General features: G+C 45.1%; 2 protein-coding genes across 3 annotated transcripts; both read left to right on the top strand.

Moving 5' to 3' along the window:
* Positions 1 to 35: 35 nt before the first annotated feature.
* Positions 36 to 7,804, top strand: HARS2 (histidyl-tRNA synthetase 2, mitochondrial). Of its 2 annotated transcripts, none has more exons than XM_082454228.1 (13): positions 36 to 346; positions 1,552 to 1,626; positions 2,025 to 2,144; positions 2,256 to 2,351; positions 3,046 to 3,171; positions 3,277 to 3,384; positions 3,645 to 3,743; positions 4,064 to 4,157; positions 4,488 to 4,615; positions 4,708 to 4,950; positions 5,113 to 5,229; positions 6,423 to 6,569; positions 6,984 to 7,804. In XM_082454228.1, exons 1-13 carry the CDS (start codon positions 239 to 241, stop codon positions 7,041 to 7,043), a joined length of 1,521 nt encoding a protein of 506 aa, XP_082310354.1. In that variant the 5' UTR covers positions 36 to 238; the 3' UTR covers positions 7,044 to 7,804. The 2 variants fall into 2 exon arrangements, with proteins under 2 accessions (XP_082310354.1, XP_082310353.1); XM_082454227.1 differs by having other exon boundaries at positions 54 to 346; positions 6,423 to 6,510.
* Positions 7,805 to 8,529: 725 nt separating this feature from the next.
* On the top strand, positions 8,530 to 14,231 carry ZMAT2 (zinc finger matrin-type 2). Its single transcript, XM_082454318.1, has 6 exons — positions 8,530 to 8,679; positions 9,010 to 9,103; positions 10,511 to 10,634; positions 11,864 to 11,937; positions 12,385 to 12,530; positions 13,193 to 14,231. Exons 1-6 carry the CDS (start codon positions 8,662 to 8,664, stop codon positions 13,334 to 13,336), a joined length of 600 nt encoding a protein of 199 aa, XP_082310444.1. The 5' UTR covers positions 8,530 to 8,661; the 3' UTR covers positions 13,337 to 14,231.
* The last annotated feature ends 1,073 nt before the right edge of the window (positions 14,232 to 15,304 follow it).

The following is a 15,304-nucleotide window of genomic DNA, read 5'->3' as shown; positions in this document are numbered from 1 at the left end:
AGAAAGCCACCACTCAGTACAACAATCATTTCCGGCTCCTACCGGAAGTGCGGAAGCTGGGCGGAAGCCAGAGAGGACTGGAGCCACCCTGCGGGATTCGGGAGGTGTAGAAACGCTCACCTCTAATACGGTGCTCGGGGTTCGCCTCTACAGCGCCCTGTACCCTTCCTGGGGTCCTGTCTGCCTCCTTCTTAGGTCCTTTGCCTCGTGTTCCGGAAATCCTGCCTCCTGCTGCACGATGCCCCAGCTCGGACTCCTACATGGGAGGGCCTGGGCTGTGCTGTTTGGCCAGCTCCGGCGGCCGCCCGGTGCTGTATGCATCGGGGCAGTCCATTCTCATAGCCAGGTGAGCCAGACTGAGATAGCTCTGGTCTGTCGGGGCAGGATCTCCAGGTCTGAAAGCATAGACTCGCGGCCTGTACTCCCGCAGTATTAACAGTCGGTTTTTTATTGAGTGCCCACCATGTACCGACACAGAGCTAAGGCCTTTTAGGATGCTTTATCATTTAATCATCATAGCAATCTTGAGATGTTGGGGTTATTATTTCCGTTTTACAGTTGAGGAAACGGAGGCTCCAAGGTTAAATAACTTACCTATGACTACATAGTAAAGGAGCATTTTAATATAGGTCCACAGTCCCTTATCTGAACCTTTTAGGATCAAACACATTTAAATTTTTTTAAGCAAAATATATGAATATTCCCACTAAGTGAGATGACTAACTACCATAAGTAGAGTGAGTTCACATTAGAATTTACCTCAAAATTTTTAGTTTTCAGAGATTATGGATTCTTAGGAGGGGTTGTGGGTTTCAATTGCTGTCCTTTGGAGCACAGAATCTGCCAAAGTATGAACTACTACACGCTCTATATTTCTGGAAGGGCATACGGCCTGCTGGTGATAATCAAAATCACAGATTCTGTTTTACCTTGGGAATGACACTATTGTGTTCCTAGTAGATGCTTTGTGCTATCATGAACAACAGAGCTCAGATCTTTTGTTATTTGCAGTCACAGCATCCTACCAATCGGCTTTTTTTTTTTTTTTTCAATCAGGAAATCCATTCCTTTTCATTCCACAGGCATGTTCTGTGTTCTTGGGCTGTTTCTCTTCTGTCTTCCAGTTACATTTTCCCTATCTCCAAGCCTAATGACCATTGCTACCTTATTAACAATTCTTATTTTTCGCTCTTTGAGTAGGAACTGAGAACTGGAGATCATACTAATCCCTACTCCTATATGGTTAGTGGTGGTAGTCTTGACTTTCTTTGTGCCTTCCTTGTTTTTTGCTGGTTAAAGTTTTTCATACTTTTAAAAACTCCAATTATAGTGAGGAAGTTTGTATGGTAAACATCTGATCCCATATGTATTATATATTGCAGATACAACTGGGTTTTTGGAAGTGGGCTGAGATTGGGATAGATAAAATAGTGTTCAGACTTCCTGTTGCTCAGGGCCAAAAGTATTTTCAGGTTGGTGGTACACAGGGCCAGAGATACCACAGGTTTGGCCAGTATTGAGAGGAGCCATATCTCACATTTTTTCTGCCAGGTTGCGGAGGCAGCGTTAGCAACCCAACTGAAACCACATCAAGAGAAATCAAATTTTATTATCAAGACCCCAAAGGTAATGCCCTTTGCCCCACCCTGTCCGTTAGAGTGCCTTGGAGTTCTGCCCTGTGCTTCTCTTCCTGACCACTTTTAATGTTTTTGTTTTTGTTTGTTTGTTTTGGCTGTGCCGCATGGCTTGTGGGATCTTAGTTCCCCGACCAGGGGTTGAACCCAGGCCCTTGGCAGTGAAAGTGCAGAGTCCTAACCACAGGACACCCAGGGTATTCCCTATTTTTAATTTTTCACTATTTCACTAATTCTTCACTATTCTTGAGGTACTGGGTGGGGCTCATAGTCGTCTGAACTCAAAGAGATTTCAACTCCAGACCTTAGATTATAGATGTAGTTTAACTCTTTGTCTTAAATGGACTTGTCTTTGTCTTTGTTTTCACTCTGGCTCCTTTTGGTTTCTAGGGCACCAGAGATCTTAATCCCCAGCAGATGGTTGTGAGGGAGAAAATTATTGATATGGTTGTTAGCTGCTTTAAACGTCATGGAGCAAAGGGGTTGGATACCCCGGCATTTGAGCTAAAGGTAAGAGGAGAAAAAAAGAGTGCAGGAACTCCATTTCTTTCCCAAAGGGCTTCTAGCCTATGTTCTGGAGTCCTCCTTTTAACCGTGGCACTTTCTGTTTGACCCCTGCAGGAAATGCTTACTGAGAAGTATGGAGAGGACTCTGGGCTCATCTATGATCTGAAGGATCAGGGTGGAGAGCTGTTGTCCTTGCGCTATGACCTTACTGTATCCTTCTAAGTACGGGAGCCTGACTTACCTCTTTCCAAACCCAGAGGGCATTCTCTGATAACGGGACAGGAGTGACTCTGGGACCCTATAGGTTCACTGGCAACAGCCTTTACTTCAAGTTTCTTCCAGAAGGCAATTCTGCCAGCAGAGCCTGGCCTGGAGCTCTGTCATTTAAGTTTATAGTGTGTCAGAATCCGTTGAGGAAGCTTGCAAAATTACAGATTTTTGACCTCTAGCCCCAGATTTTCTTAATTCTGTAGCTGGAGTGGTGTTCAGAAATCTTCATTTTAAATAGGTACCTGGATAATTAAGATGCAGGTGGTCCTTGAACACTTGAAGAAACATTGATATAGAAGTTGTAGGCAAATCCAGGTTCTGAAGCTTGACTCTTCTGAGACAGTTAAGAATTGATCTGAGTGGGAGGGAATGGCCCAGACTTGAAGTTGTTGGGTCATTTCTATCTCTGCTTCCCATGCTTTCTACCAAACTTGCAGGGATTCCTTCATTTGACACTATTCAATGTTTATTGATTGCTATGCCTTGGGGATAGTGGGAAAGGAGACAGAGAAAGTCCTTGTTCTAATCCTAGTGGATGAGATCCAATTGATAGAGGCCCAGTCCTCCCTAATGTCTTTCCACTGGGGCTAAGCTCTGGATGTAGTATTCTTCCTCCTTAACCTATTTATGTGAGGTCCCTTTTGCTCGTTATCTGGCCATGAATAAAGTGAAGAAGATGAAACGCTATCATGTTGGAAACGTGTGGCGGCGGGAGAGCCCAACCATAGTGCAAGGCCGCTACCGGGAGTTCTGCCAGTGTGTAAGTGACCTGATGGAGGCAGCGTGGTTTGATAGTTCTGGGGACCACAACCTAGGAACTGGCTGCTCAGTAATTTTTTTTCGCCTGTCTTTTTCTTTGCTGTAGGATTTTGACATTGCTGGTCAGTTTGACCCTATGATCCCTGATGCAGAGTGTTTGAAGATCATGTGTGAAATCCTTAGTGGGTTGCAGCTGGGGGATTTTCTCATTAAGGTGAGGCCAGAGCTGAGGACTGAGGGGAGAAGTCTGGATTTGGCCTAATGCTGTTTCAAAACATAGGTGACCCCAGCCATTAAGCCTGTAGCTCTAGGACTTTCTTAGTACAGGTGTTTGCATTTTATATCTGTATCTATATAGTCATCCTGTGGAATTTCCTTTCTATCCCTTTTATGAGTCAGGCAAGTAGGGACTGCCATTGTTTTGAGGGAGAGGTCATTCATAAGCCACTTGGGTCACTTCCATTGAGTTCACAGGTCAATGACCGGCGGATTTTGGATGGGATATTTGCCGTCTGTGGTGTTCCTGAAAGCAAGTTCCATGCCATCTGCTCCTCGGTTGACAAACTAGACAAGGTAACAAAGAAGACATGCTTCAGTAGATCCTATCAGAGTTTCTGCCCTGCCTTCAAATCTATATATACCTTTAGAGGAAAATAAGGAGATGGTGGCTGGAAGTGAGCTATTTCTGGGAGGAAGGTAAGGAGACATTCTGAAACGAGACCTGAGTTTTGCTGTACAGTGGAGATTATGGCTGCATTTCCTAAGCTGCCTCTGACTTTGCTGAGTAGAATGTTAGCTACTCGTGACATACATAATGAATGAAATGAGATGTTCTTTTCCATTAAGAGAAAGAAGGATCTTGGGGCTAGGCTAATGTTTGGGTGTTTGTGCAGATGTCTTGGAAACATGTGAGACATGAGATGGTGGCAAAGAAAGGCCTGGCTGCTGAAATAGCTGATCGAATTGGGGATTACGTCCAATGTCATGGTAAGAATCAGTGTTTTCAGAGGTACATGATAGAACCAGAGTGAGAGTGATAAGTGTATAACGTCTACCTCTGAAACAGCTCCTTTTCATAAATGTGCTAATAAGTTCCAGAGCCTGGTTTGAATTTAATAACCTTTTTACTTACTGTAACCAGTTATGTCTTCAGGTGTCAAAGATGGAGGCAGAGGAGGAGAATCTGGTCATATGTGATCAGGATCTTTTTTTTTAAGAAAATGAGGAGGACTAGCTGGAGCATATTAGGGATAAATTTGGATGAAACACATCTGGGTGTATAACACAGACCGTATTTCTCCCCACATGTCTCTCCAGGAGGGGTATCCTTGGTGGAACAAATGTTCCAGGATCCCAGACTATCCCAGAACAAGCAGGCCCTAGAGGGCTTGGGAGACCTGAAGCTGCTATTTGAATACCTGACTTTATTTGGAATTGCTGAGAAGGTAAGCTGGGTAGGGAGTGGACCTCCTGCTGTGTCTAGGGCTCTCAGGGTCCTGAGTCTTGTCTAAGACTGACTATAACCTTGTCCCCACAGATCTCCTTTGACCTGAGCCTGGCTCGGGGCCTGGACTACTATACAGGAGTGATCTATGAAGCAGTGCTGCTACAGACCCCAGCTCATGCTGAGGAGGAGCCACTGAATGTGGGCAGTGTGGCTGCTGGTGGGCGCTATGATGGGCTGGTGGGCATGTTTGACCCCAAAGGCCACAAGGTGCCGTGTGTGGGGCTCAGCATTGGAGTAGAGCGGATCTTCTCCATTGTGGAGCAGAGGATGAAGGTAGGTCCTTGGTAGGGTTAGAGTGGGGCTGCAGACCTTAAAAACTCTCATGTTTCTGGAGGTGCAGTTGGACTGTTTTTCTGATGATTGTTTTTGGTTTTTTTGAATTATTGGTGCAAAGGAAGTTTTTATTAGTTTTACTTTCTCTCTCTCTTTTACTAGACTTTTGGTGAGAATATACGGACCACAGAGACCCAAGTGTTTGTGGCCACACCTCAGAAGAACTTTCTCCAAGAACGGCTGAAGCTAATTGCAGAGCTTTGGGATGCTGGGATCAAGGTATAATGGAACTAATATCCAAAACATCTAGGTATATGTGGAATTCATGCACCAGGCCCACTTCTACCTTATGCCTAAGGTGGAACTCAAGATCTTTCTAGTCTTCACTAGTGTGTCTTCTTAGGGTATGAGGGCTAGCTACTTACTTATTTGGATATGCCTGCTCCTGAGGTTTGAGTGGTATGGTCACTTCTTTTTTTTTTTTTTTAATATCTTTATTGGAGTATAATTGCTTTACAATGGTGTGTTAGTTTCTGCTTTATAACAAAATGAATCAGCTGTACATATACATATATCCCCATATCTCCTCCCTCTTGCGTCTCCTTCCCACCCTCCCTATGCCACCCCTCTAGGTGGACGCAAAGCACCGAGCTGATCTCCCTGTGCTGTGAGGCTGCTTCCCACTAGCTATCTATTTTACTTTTGGTAGTATATATAAGTCCATGCCACTCTCTCACTTTGTCCCAGCTTACCCTTCCCCCTACCCACGTCCTCAAGTCCATTCTCTACGTCTGCATCTTTATTCCTGTCCTGCCCCTAGGTTCTTCAAAACCATTTTTTTTTCTTTTTTAGATTCTATATATATGTGTTAGCATACGGTATTTATTTTTCTCTTTCTGACTTACTTCACTCTGTATGACAGTCTCTAGGTCCATCCACCTCACCACAAATAGCTCAATTTCGTTTCTTTCTATGGCTGAGTAATATTCCATTGTATATATGTGCCACATCTTCTTTATCCATTCGTCCGTCGATGGACACTTAGGTTGCTTTGGTATGGTCACGTCTAAGTCCCCTATTCTTTTTTAAAAAATTAATTAATTAATTAATTTTTGGCTGCATTGGGTCTTTGTTGCTGTGCGCAGGCTTTCTCTAGTTGCGGCGAGCGGGGGCCACTCTTCATTGTGGTGCGCAGGTTTCTCATTGCAGTGGCTTCTCTTGTTGTGGAGCACAGGCTCTAGGCGTGCGGGCTTCAGTAAGTAGTTGTGGTACGTGGGCTCAGTAGTTGTGGCTCACGGGCTCTAGAGTGCAGGCTCAGTAGTTGTAGCGCACGGGCTTAGTTGCTCTGCGGCATGTGGGATCTTTCCAGACCAGGGCTCGAACCCGTGTCCCCTGCATTGGCAGGCGGATTCTAAACCACTGTGCCACCAGGGAAGTCCCTAAGTCTCCTATTCTTTCTTTACCCTTTTCAGGCAGAGCTGATGTATAAGAACAACCCTAAACTACTAACTCAACTGCACTACTGTGAGAACATGGGCATCCCACTGGTGGTCATTATTGGTGAGCAAGAACTGAAGGAAGGGGTCATCAAGCTCCGTTCAGTGGCCAGCAGGGAGGAGGTGAGTGGGGGCAGGCAGAAATAGGAGGGACCAAGTGTTTCTACCTTTCTTAGATTCTTTAAGAAATATATATCTTTTGGCTGAGAAAATATCTCCAGGGTTAATCATGATAGAGATGAATGAGCACCCACCCTAGGCAACCATTAGCCGATGACTGGTTGGGTGGGCAAAAGGACAAACGAAATCTCTATGGGTATTTCAAGACTAATGAACAAAATAGACATAGATCAGGTGTTTGAATCCCTTTAGTCCTGAGGGCATACATTCTCCAGGTCAGGCTGAAGCACATACTCCTCCCTGCTGGTTGCATAAGTAGTGGGAGCAGTTGCAGAGTTAAATGAGTCCAGAAAAGTAGTGGCTAAGGAACTAGTATCACTCTCTAGTTCATCACATGAGAGTTCTGTTATGTTTCAGGTGGCCATTACACGGGAAAATCTTGTGGCTGAAATTCAGAAGCGACTGTCTGAGTCTTGATCCTTGCCTGAATGCCATCTGCTGCTCTTTGTAGAAAGGTTTCATCTAGGACTGACTTCCTGAGGGACTCCACAACTGCTGGCCAGGATGGGTGACAAGTGCCTCTGCATCCTTCATCCTTCCTGGGTACAGAACTGTAGAAGGCCCTGAGGACTCCTGGGCTAGTGTGAGCAGCTATTCTGCATGGGCGCAGATGGCTGGTATGTGAAAGAGACATGCTCTAACATCCGAGGCAGATGGCAGGTTTGAAATGCCATTGAATGCTGCCAACAGGTGCTGAGATGGTTGCTATGAGCAAGTCTCTGGGAAAGTCACCTCAGGTTGAGAGGATTCTGACCATTGAGATCAAAAGTCAAATACTTAGCCTTCCACTCTGGCTTCTGAGCCAGTTTCTGGGAAGTTTGTCCATAGCCTGCCCTTGGCCTGTCCAGGGAGTTTTGGGGAGACAGCAAAGAGTTGGGCAATGACTCTTTTCTGTTTTGTTTGAGGACAGAGATGCTATCCCAAGGGCATAGCAGTGCCCATATTGATGTGGCATCTCTCTAGCCCATCCATTGTTAATAATAGCAGGGTGAGGCCGTCTGTTTAATAATCTTGAATGTTGAACTTAATAAGTGACCTGACAAGATTGAGATGTGATCTTTTGAGATTTTGGAGACCATTACCTGTGCCAGAATCACTGCTCTGACTTCCATGTCCTGCCATGGAGGTGCCTGTTCTAGAAGTGGTTGTATAATATATTAAATAAAATATTAAATATAGTAGTTTGGGTAATTTGTTATCAAGGGATTGGTTTGCATAGGCCATGGAAAACGCTTGAGTGTACACTGGAGGATTCTGTGAGCTAGGAGTATCCTCCCTGGGGTGATGTTTCTGTATTCAGTGAAGGGAGCAGCCACAGTTCCCCTTCCCCCCAACTTGGAGATACAGTCACGTCACTAAATCAATGTATAGTGAGATATCTGCTAGAGTTCTTTACCCTAGAGTGTTGCTGATGACCGACCTTCCCAAGTTGCATCATGTTGATTAAACTGTGCCCTATAGATTGAATGACTAATGTTTCTCAGCTGAAGGAAAAACGAGTTAACCAAAGGTTGATAGCATTGCTTCAAGATAAAGAGACAAGTTGCAAAAAGCGCCTTGCGTATGTGCGTTGGAAAGGCTGCAGCCTTTGCAAACAGTTCGGCGCTCTTGGGGCCATATCTTTAGTGCATACAGGTAAATGAAGCATCTAGAGCCCCTATTACGGCGCTTCAGCCTTAAAGAAGGTTTGGAAATTCTTGGCAGTGCACGCAAGTTGATTAGATTAGATCAAGAGAACTGATCCGAATCTCATTTTCCTCTTTGGTTAAAAAGACAAGTTGAATCTACGCTTGTTTTGAAAGCCACGGCAAAAACGTTTCCAGGCGCCCTTACTTCCGTGTAGCTTCATACTTTCCTTGCGCATGCGCTATTTCTTTGGAGCAGGGGTGGGGCCGACAAATCCTGTTTTAGAAGCCCTCCAGTGCTTAGCTCGTTTAGAACACGAGAGTCTAAGCTTATTGGAGGCAAGCTTGCTTTACGGCTCAAGGCCGCTTTTTACGGCATTTTCAGGCTTCCCATTCACTTCGCAGTGAAGATGGCGTCGGGCAGTGGGGTAGGTGTTGTGTGTGAGGAGGCTTGGGGTGGGGGGTAGGGGGTGGCTTCTCGGCGCCGAGTATTCTGCACCCGATTGACTTCCCGACACCTCCTCGCAAACTAATGGCCCCAGTTCAAGAGCTTCTTCGTAAGGCCCTGGCACAGGGTCAGTGGAATCGGGGAGGGCTCTGGTTGGGGTCCTGAGGCAACCTCAGCCTCCTGGTGCTGTCCGGAGAGGCTTCGCTCTCCCCAGGTCCCGGGGCCGCCTTGGCAGCGAGGACGCGCTTCCGTTTTTCCAGGAGTCGGACACGATTAGCGACGAATCTCAAGCGCTTTTTCCTCCCCTCAGACAAAAAACTTGGACTTTCGCCGAAAGTGGGACAAAGATGAATATGAGAAGCTCGCCGAGAAGAGGCTCACGGAAGAGAGAGAAAAGAAGGATGGTGGGTGCCTTCTCCATCAAGTGCTAAGTGCATTATAGAGGCGATGCAATGGTTGGAGAGTGGGTGGGGAGTTGAAATGCGCTGTCCTCCTTTCTTGTGTAACCTTTGGCAGAGCGTTGCCTCCCTGGTCCTCAGTTTCTTCAGGTATGAGAGAGAGGAGATGGACTGAAGTGCTTTTGAGGTGCTTTCCAGCTCTGTGATTCTGCTTCCTTGCCCTACCTTTGCTTGGCTTATTTCGTACTTTCCTTAAGTACAGAGAAGAGAGTGGGATCCTTACTAGTGACAGAAGAAAGAGTATTTTGCTGCTATGTATTATTGCTTTTGAAGAGCAGCGGGGGACATGGTATTGTTTAACCTAGCGCTTAGTGCTGTTCTCTGTGCCTTATACAATGTGAGGGAGTTGGTGCTTCTCTCCTAGAGATTCCACTCTATAAAAAGAAACGTCTTATTTTCTCATCTGTTTTCAAACTGTACATTTTTCTTTTGCTTTACTTTTTTTAAAAAAAATAAATTTATTTATTTATTTGTTTTTATTTTTGACTGTGTTGGGTCTTCGTCGCTGTGCGCGGCTTTCTCTAGTTGTGGCGAGAGGGGTTACTCTTCGTTGCGGTGCACTGGCTTCTCATTGCAGTGGCTTCTCTTGTTGCGGAGCAGCGGCTCTTAGGCGCGCAGGCTTCAGTAGTTGTGGCTTGCGGGCTCTAGAGCACAGCCTCAGTAGTTGTGGCGCACGGGCTCAGTAGTTGTGGCTTGCAGGCTCTAGAGTGCAGGCTCAGTAGTTGTGGCGCACGGGCCCAGCTGCTCCACGGCATGTGGGATCTTCCCAGGCCAGGGCTCGAACCCGTGTGCCCTGCATTGGCAGGCGGATTCTTAACCACTGCGCCACCAGGGAAGTCCTCTTCTGCTTTACTTCTACACCACGTTGCATAATCTAACTCTTTTGGTTTTTATGTAACTTGTACAATAGTACTTGACATATAACAGATATTTCCTAAATGTTGGTCCCCCTTTAAAGTTTTCCCAGCTTTCAGAAGATTCCTTTCTGTTTTATGCTTGGGATATCTGTTTGAAAGCACTATTGAGTGGTCTTACTCTTCTTTTAAAAGGTTGCTTTTTGTGAAAATTCAGAACTCCTCCCTTCAATTCAGTTAATTCATGAATATAAAACATTGCTTTTAGACTCGTCGGCTTTGAAGTGGAGGAAAGATATAGAGAGTTAAAGATTGCTTGTCATTTTTTCTGTGTTGAGCTTCTCCTTAGCTGCTGCCAGAAGTGACTGTTGTGTCCCTTGCTTCAGGTTTGAAAAAGACATGAAAGTAAACCTCAGGATTTTGGATTTCATGCGTTTCTTCTCCTTTCTGGTTAAGGAACTCTAATAATGAAGGGACTTCCTTCCCCATTATATTTCAGGAAAACCAGTGCAGCCAGTCAAGCGAGAGCTTCTCCGGCATAGGGACTACAAGGTGGACCTGGAATCCAAACTTGGGAAGACAATCGTCATTACCAAGACCACCCCACAGTCTGAGATGGGAGGGTGAGTGGCTTTTCGTCTTTCTCTGCAGCCAGGAGTAAGTCTAATAAACTGCGTTGGTTTTAGGAAGTGTTGAGCAGGGTACCTGGCCCTAGAATAACAACCTTGTTTCCTGTAATTCCATCCATTGTCCTCCAAGGTCTCAAGTTAACATAATAGTGTCTCTAAGAGGGGTCACTCTGTAGGCTTCTTCATATTATCTCTGTAACTACTTCTTAATATCTTAAAAGGGATTATTTGTTCTCCTGCCAGAGGAAGAAATGAAGAAAAGGACTACTGAGGAGATTTCTAGGGGAGAAGTTAGGTAAAGCTAGAATGGAGCCCAGGTGCTGTTGATGGTGAATAAAGGGGGTTGAGGTTCCAGACTGGCTGCAAAGCTTGTAGCTGTTATGGATTTCCTGGTTGTGCACCTTCCTCCTAGACCAAGACTATAACCTGTAGGAAGAAGGGTCCCACAAGAACTCTTCATCTTTTTGCTCACCACTACCTCTCTGTCCAGTTAGGTTTTCCAGCAGGAGCATAACACAGATAACAATGAGTGACACTTTTCTGAGCTGCTTCTCTGAGTAAATCCACTGTTGTCCTTCCTCTTTGTGTTAGTTATCTATTGCTATTTAAATTAATACATTAAGCCAGTATTTAGCAGCATAAAACAATAGATAGCTCACAGTATCTGTGGGTAAGTAATCTGGGAAAGGTTTACCTAGGTGGTTCTGGCTCAGTGTCTCTCACAAAGCTGTCATCAAGGTGTCTGCTGGGTCTGCATTCATCTGAGGTATAAGTGGGGCTGGAGGATCTGCTTCCAAGCTCTGTCACGTGGCTGTGGTTTGGAGACCTCAGTTCTATGCTCCATGGGCCGTTCCATAGTGCTGCTCACAGCAAAGCAAGTGGCTTCCCCAGGGCACGTGATCAGACAGAATCCATGTTTTTTAATAACCTAATCTTGGAAGTGACATAGCATCACCTTTGATATATTCTATTGATCACACAGACTAACGCTGGTGCAAATTGGGAAGGGCCTGTATAGGGTAGGAATACCAGGAGAGTGGGATCATTGTGGGGGCCATCTTGGAGGTTGGCAGTGACACTCTTCCAAGAGCTAAAGCTTTGTGGAAATGAGAATGCTTCTTCTAAAAAGAAATTTTACCTAAAAGTAATGAGTTTTTTGGTTGAAAACGATAAAATCCTTACAACCAGATTTGACCCTAGTGCTATTTCTTTCTGTTTTCTAGATACTATTGCAATGTCTGTGACTGTGTGGTGAAAGACTCCATCAACTTCCTGGATCACATTAACGGAAAGAAACGTAAGGCTTGGAGGTAGTTTGCGATTGGGGCTGGATTTGAGTTTTGGAGGTGGGGTGCGGGAAAGGGTAGTTTCTATTGGGCCTCTTTTTTAATGTCTGGGGAATTCTCTAGTTGCTTCAGCATAGGTTATTCTTTACTTCATTATTTAATGTTTCTGGAGTCCATGAGGTGAGTATCTGTTCTAAGCTCTCAACAAGCCCAAACCATGGTCTTCTCCAGGGCCCAGCTGTCCCCACTGGTGTGCATCTGCTCAGTAAGGGTAGTTGAAAGCTGTGTATATCTTGTTATCTGGGGCTGCTGCCAGGGAAGTTTTTTTTAGCCCTAATTATTTTTACTGTGTGTTTTATGAGTCTGTTTTTTGTTTTTTTTTAATGTCAGGAAAAGACTTTTTGAGGGGCTTAGGATGTCTTAACAACCTTACCTTCTTCACTGTTGACCCTACCCAGATCAGCGAAACCTGGGCATGTCTATGCGTGTGGAACGTTCCACTTTGGATCAGGTGAAGAAACGTTTTGAAGTCAACAAGAAGAAGATGGAAGAGAAGCAGAAGGATTATGATTTTGAGGAAAGGATGAAGGAACTCAGAGAAGAGGTAGGCTCTCTTCCTCATTCCACTCTCATCCCCAGAGGAGAGTTGTATCTCCTGAATTTCTGTACATTAAGGGGAACATTTATTGCCCTTGTTTGGGACTCTCATAATCTGAAGGAAATGGCTCTAAACCTATCCTTTTTTTCTGGACTCTCTGGGCCATACTTTTTTTTTTTTTTTTTTTTTTTACTATAGGAGTGATTAATTAAATGCACCTAGTCCCCAGCAGGCCCGTGGAACCAGGCTGACTGGGTCAGAATTCTTTTTCCTTCACATACTGGTTGTGAATCTTGGATAAGCTATATAACCTCTTTGTGCCTCTGTTTCCCCATATTCAAGATCTTAGTATATAATATACATAAAGCACTTAGACCAGTTCCTGGCTTGTACTATGTGCCCCAGAATGTTAGTTCCTATTATGTGGCTTTACTCCCATCACCTTGTTAAGAACTAGAGATGAACTGGGATGTAGGATTGAGAAATGCTCTCCATAGGCTAAAACTTCTCTTTCTTGTCCCTTATGATCTTTACTGTGGCTTTTCCTCTGCTCTTGAAATTTTACTCGTCTTTAATTATTTTATTCTAAAGATAGAAAGGAAGCTCACCTATCTCTTTCAGCATTTGGCTTACGAGTCTGAACTGATTCTGAGTGATTTCCCTTCTAGGAGGAAAAGGCCAAAGCCTACAAGAAAGAGAAACAGAAGGAGAAGAAAAGGAGGGCTGAGGAGGACTTGACATTTGAGGAGGATGACGAGATGGCAGCTGTGATGGGCTTCTCTGGCTTTGGTTCCACCAAGAAGAGTTACTGAGGCTTTCTATGCTTGGCTTTTTGCCAGGCCTAACTTTGTGTGTGTGGGCGTCATCTTTTGGGAGGTACTGGGGAAAGTCCTTAAGAGTGGCAATGGGGAGGGCTAGAGGGTGGGTGTTTGTGGTTTCCCTCTACCTTGGGAGAGAGCACAGGATGCAAAGGAATGTGCTGTGGCATGTTCCTTCAGCCTCAGTATTTCACTGGAGACAGAGGACCTCTGATCATCTGAGTTCCCAATAAAGAAAAACCACCTCTTCTGAGGCTGCTTTCCCGAAACTCCCCTTGCATCTTTCCCTCTTCATCTGTCCATCTCATCTGAGCATCCTACATTTACCCTGTGTTCTGCCTTTGTTTTAATTTTTACTCTTGCTTAGCCTACAGCAGAAGGGTTCTCTGGGTCCCCAGTTTCCAGTTGATAGCATATCCTTGACTGGCCCCTCCTTTTGCCATTCTCCCCCAGTCCCGCCCCGTGGTTCTCCGGCCACCTGTGCATGCATGTGTACTTCTGCCTGGGTCATTGGTATGTGCGGATGCGTGTGCATGAAACTGTCACATAGAGGGAGCCTAAGCTAGAGCCTCAGGAGCATTGCTGCCTTGGGGCCTGGTGTTCTCAGCTTCCTCAGAGCATGTAACAGGAAATTAAATGGGATGAGTGTTTGGTGTGGTTTTTGTCTGGTGAGTTTTTTAACCTTTGTTCTTCATATGTAAACTGTTCAGCTTTTCCTATTTGTTTCATTTTATTGAGGATTACTCTGTTTTTGTCTTCCTTGTAAGCAGGCTCTTGGAAGAACCTGTTTGATGCAAAAAAGAAAAAGGAGAAAACCTCATATGGGAGCCCTTGGGTCTCAGAGGCTGTTCAACATGTATAATAAATAGCATTGACTGGGCCTATTTCACATTTGGTGGGAACATCCCATATTCTTCCCTGTGTATTGTTTTTTCTTCCCCATACTTATTCTCCCTTCATTTGAGCCCTGTCACTTTTTTTCTAGGTGCCTTCAACACGAGTTATACTTTACTCTGATGTGATCTGTGTCTGGAGGAGTTTGAATATAACTTTTCCTGTAATTTTAGCCTCCTTTGATCTGTTTCTGGAACAGCAGAGCTCAGGGTTGAAAACTTAGTGTTTTCCTAACTCTCCGCAGTTAGGCTAGGCACAGGGTTACTCGGTGTTTGCACTGTTGACATATTGGGCTGGGTAATTCTTTGTTGTGGAGGCTCCCTTGTGCATTGTAGGGTGTCTAGAGTATCTCTAGCCTCTACTCACTAGTTGTCAATAGCACCTTCTCCCCAAGTTATGACAATGAAAGATGTCTGTGTCCCTGAAGGGGAGGCGGGGCATAATTCCTCCCCCCCAGCCCCACTGAGAACTATTGAGAAGCTGCCTTGCCTCAAGTTGGGTCTAACTTGAGAATTAGATGGTACAGACTGGCTAACTAAAGCAAAAACAACTTTGATGTTCCCTAGATCAAGTACTGTGCCAGGCCCCAGGGATGCAGACAGAAAAAAAAAGTCAGTTCCTTAAAGTAAAAAAACAAATGGTAGTTACACAAGCTTCAAGCAGGTGAATTCTATAACAACTTTAGTTGCTTCTGTTCCTTGAAAAGTGGGCTCTGCTTGGGCTAACAAGGCTGCTACCATATGGCTTGTTGACATTTTCTGCCTTATCTAGCCCTTTGGACACCTTTATGTAGCATCTGAACCACTTGTGGGTCCCCCAAAGCACCATACTCTTTCCTTTGGCCTTTTGTGCAGAATTCCCTTGCTGTCAGGCATCTCTTTTGCCGACTCTTCTTTTTTTGGGGGCGGAGGGGGGGGGGGTGGGCAGCGTGCTGTGCGGCTTGTGGGATCTTAGTTCCCTGACCAGGGATCAAACCTGAGCCCTCAGCAGTGAAAGCGCAGAGTCCTAACCACTGGACCACCAGGAATTCCCTGCCTAATTTTATTTCTGATGCTGTATCTTGCCAAT

This window comes from Balaenoptera physalus (genome assembly GCF_965194825.1).
Source record: "Balaenoptera physalus genome assembly, chromosome: 3".
In the NCBI taxonomy this organism is placed as follows: Eukaryota; Metazoa; Chordata; class Mammalia; order Artiodactyla; family Balaenopteridae; genus Balaenoptera; species Balaenoptera physalus.
This window is presented reverse-complemented; position numbering and strand designations above follow the sequence as displayed.

What these genes read in the sequence shown, in the direction of transcription:
- HARS2 (XM_082454228.1), top strand. Translation starts at nt 239, where the DNA reads ATGCCCCAGCTCGGACTCCTACATGGGAGGGCCTGGGCTGTGCTGTTT. An exon ending in TGGGGGATTTTCTCATTAAG is followed by an intron (nt 3,385 to 3,644) that starts GTGAGGCCAGAG and finishes TTGAGTTCACAG; the next exon opens with GTCAATGACCGGCGGATTTT. An exon ending in CGGTTGACAAACTAGACAAG is followed by an intron (nt 3,744 to 4,063) that starts GTAACAAAGAAG and finishes GTGTTTGTGCAG; the next exon opens with ATGTCTTGGAAACATGTGAG.
- ZMAT2 (XM_082454318.1), top strand. An exon ending in AGAGAGAGAAAAGAAGGATG is followed by an intron (nt 9,104 to 10,510) that starts GTGGGTGCCTTC and finishes ATTATATTTCAG; the next exon opens with GAAAACCAGTGCAGCCAGTC. An exon ending in TGAAGGAACTCAGAGAAGAG is followed by an intron (nt 12,531 to 13,192) that starts GTAGGCTCTCTT and finishes TTTCCCTTCTAG; the next exon opens with GAGGAAAAGGCCAAAGCCTA.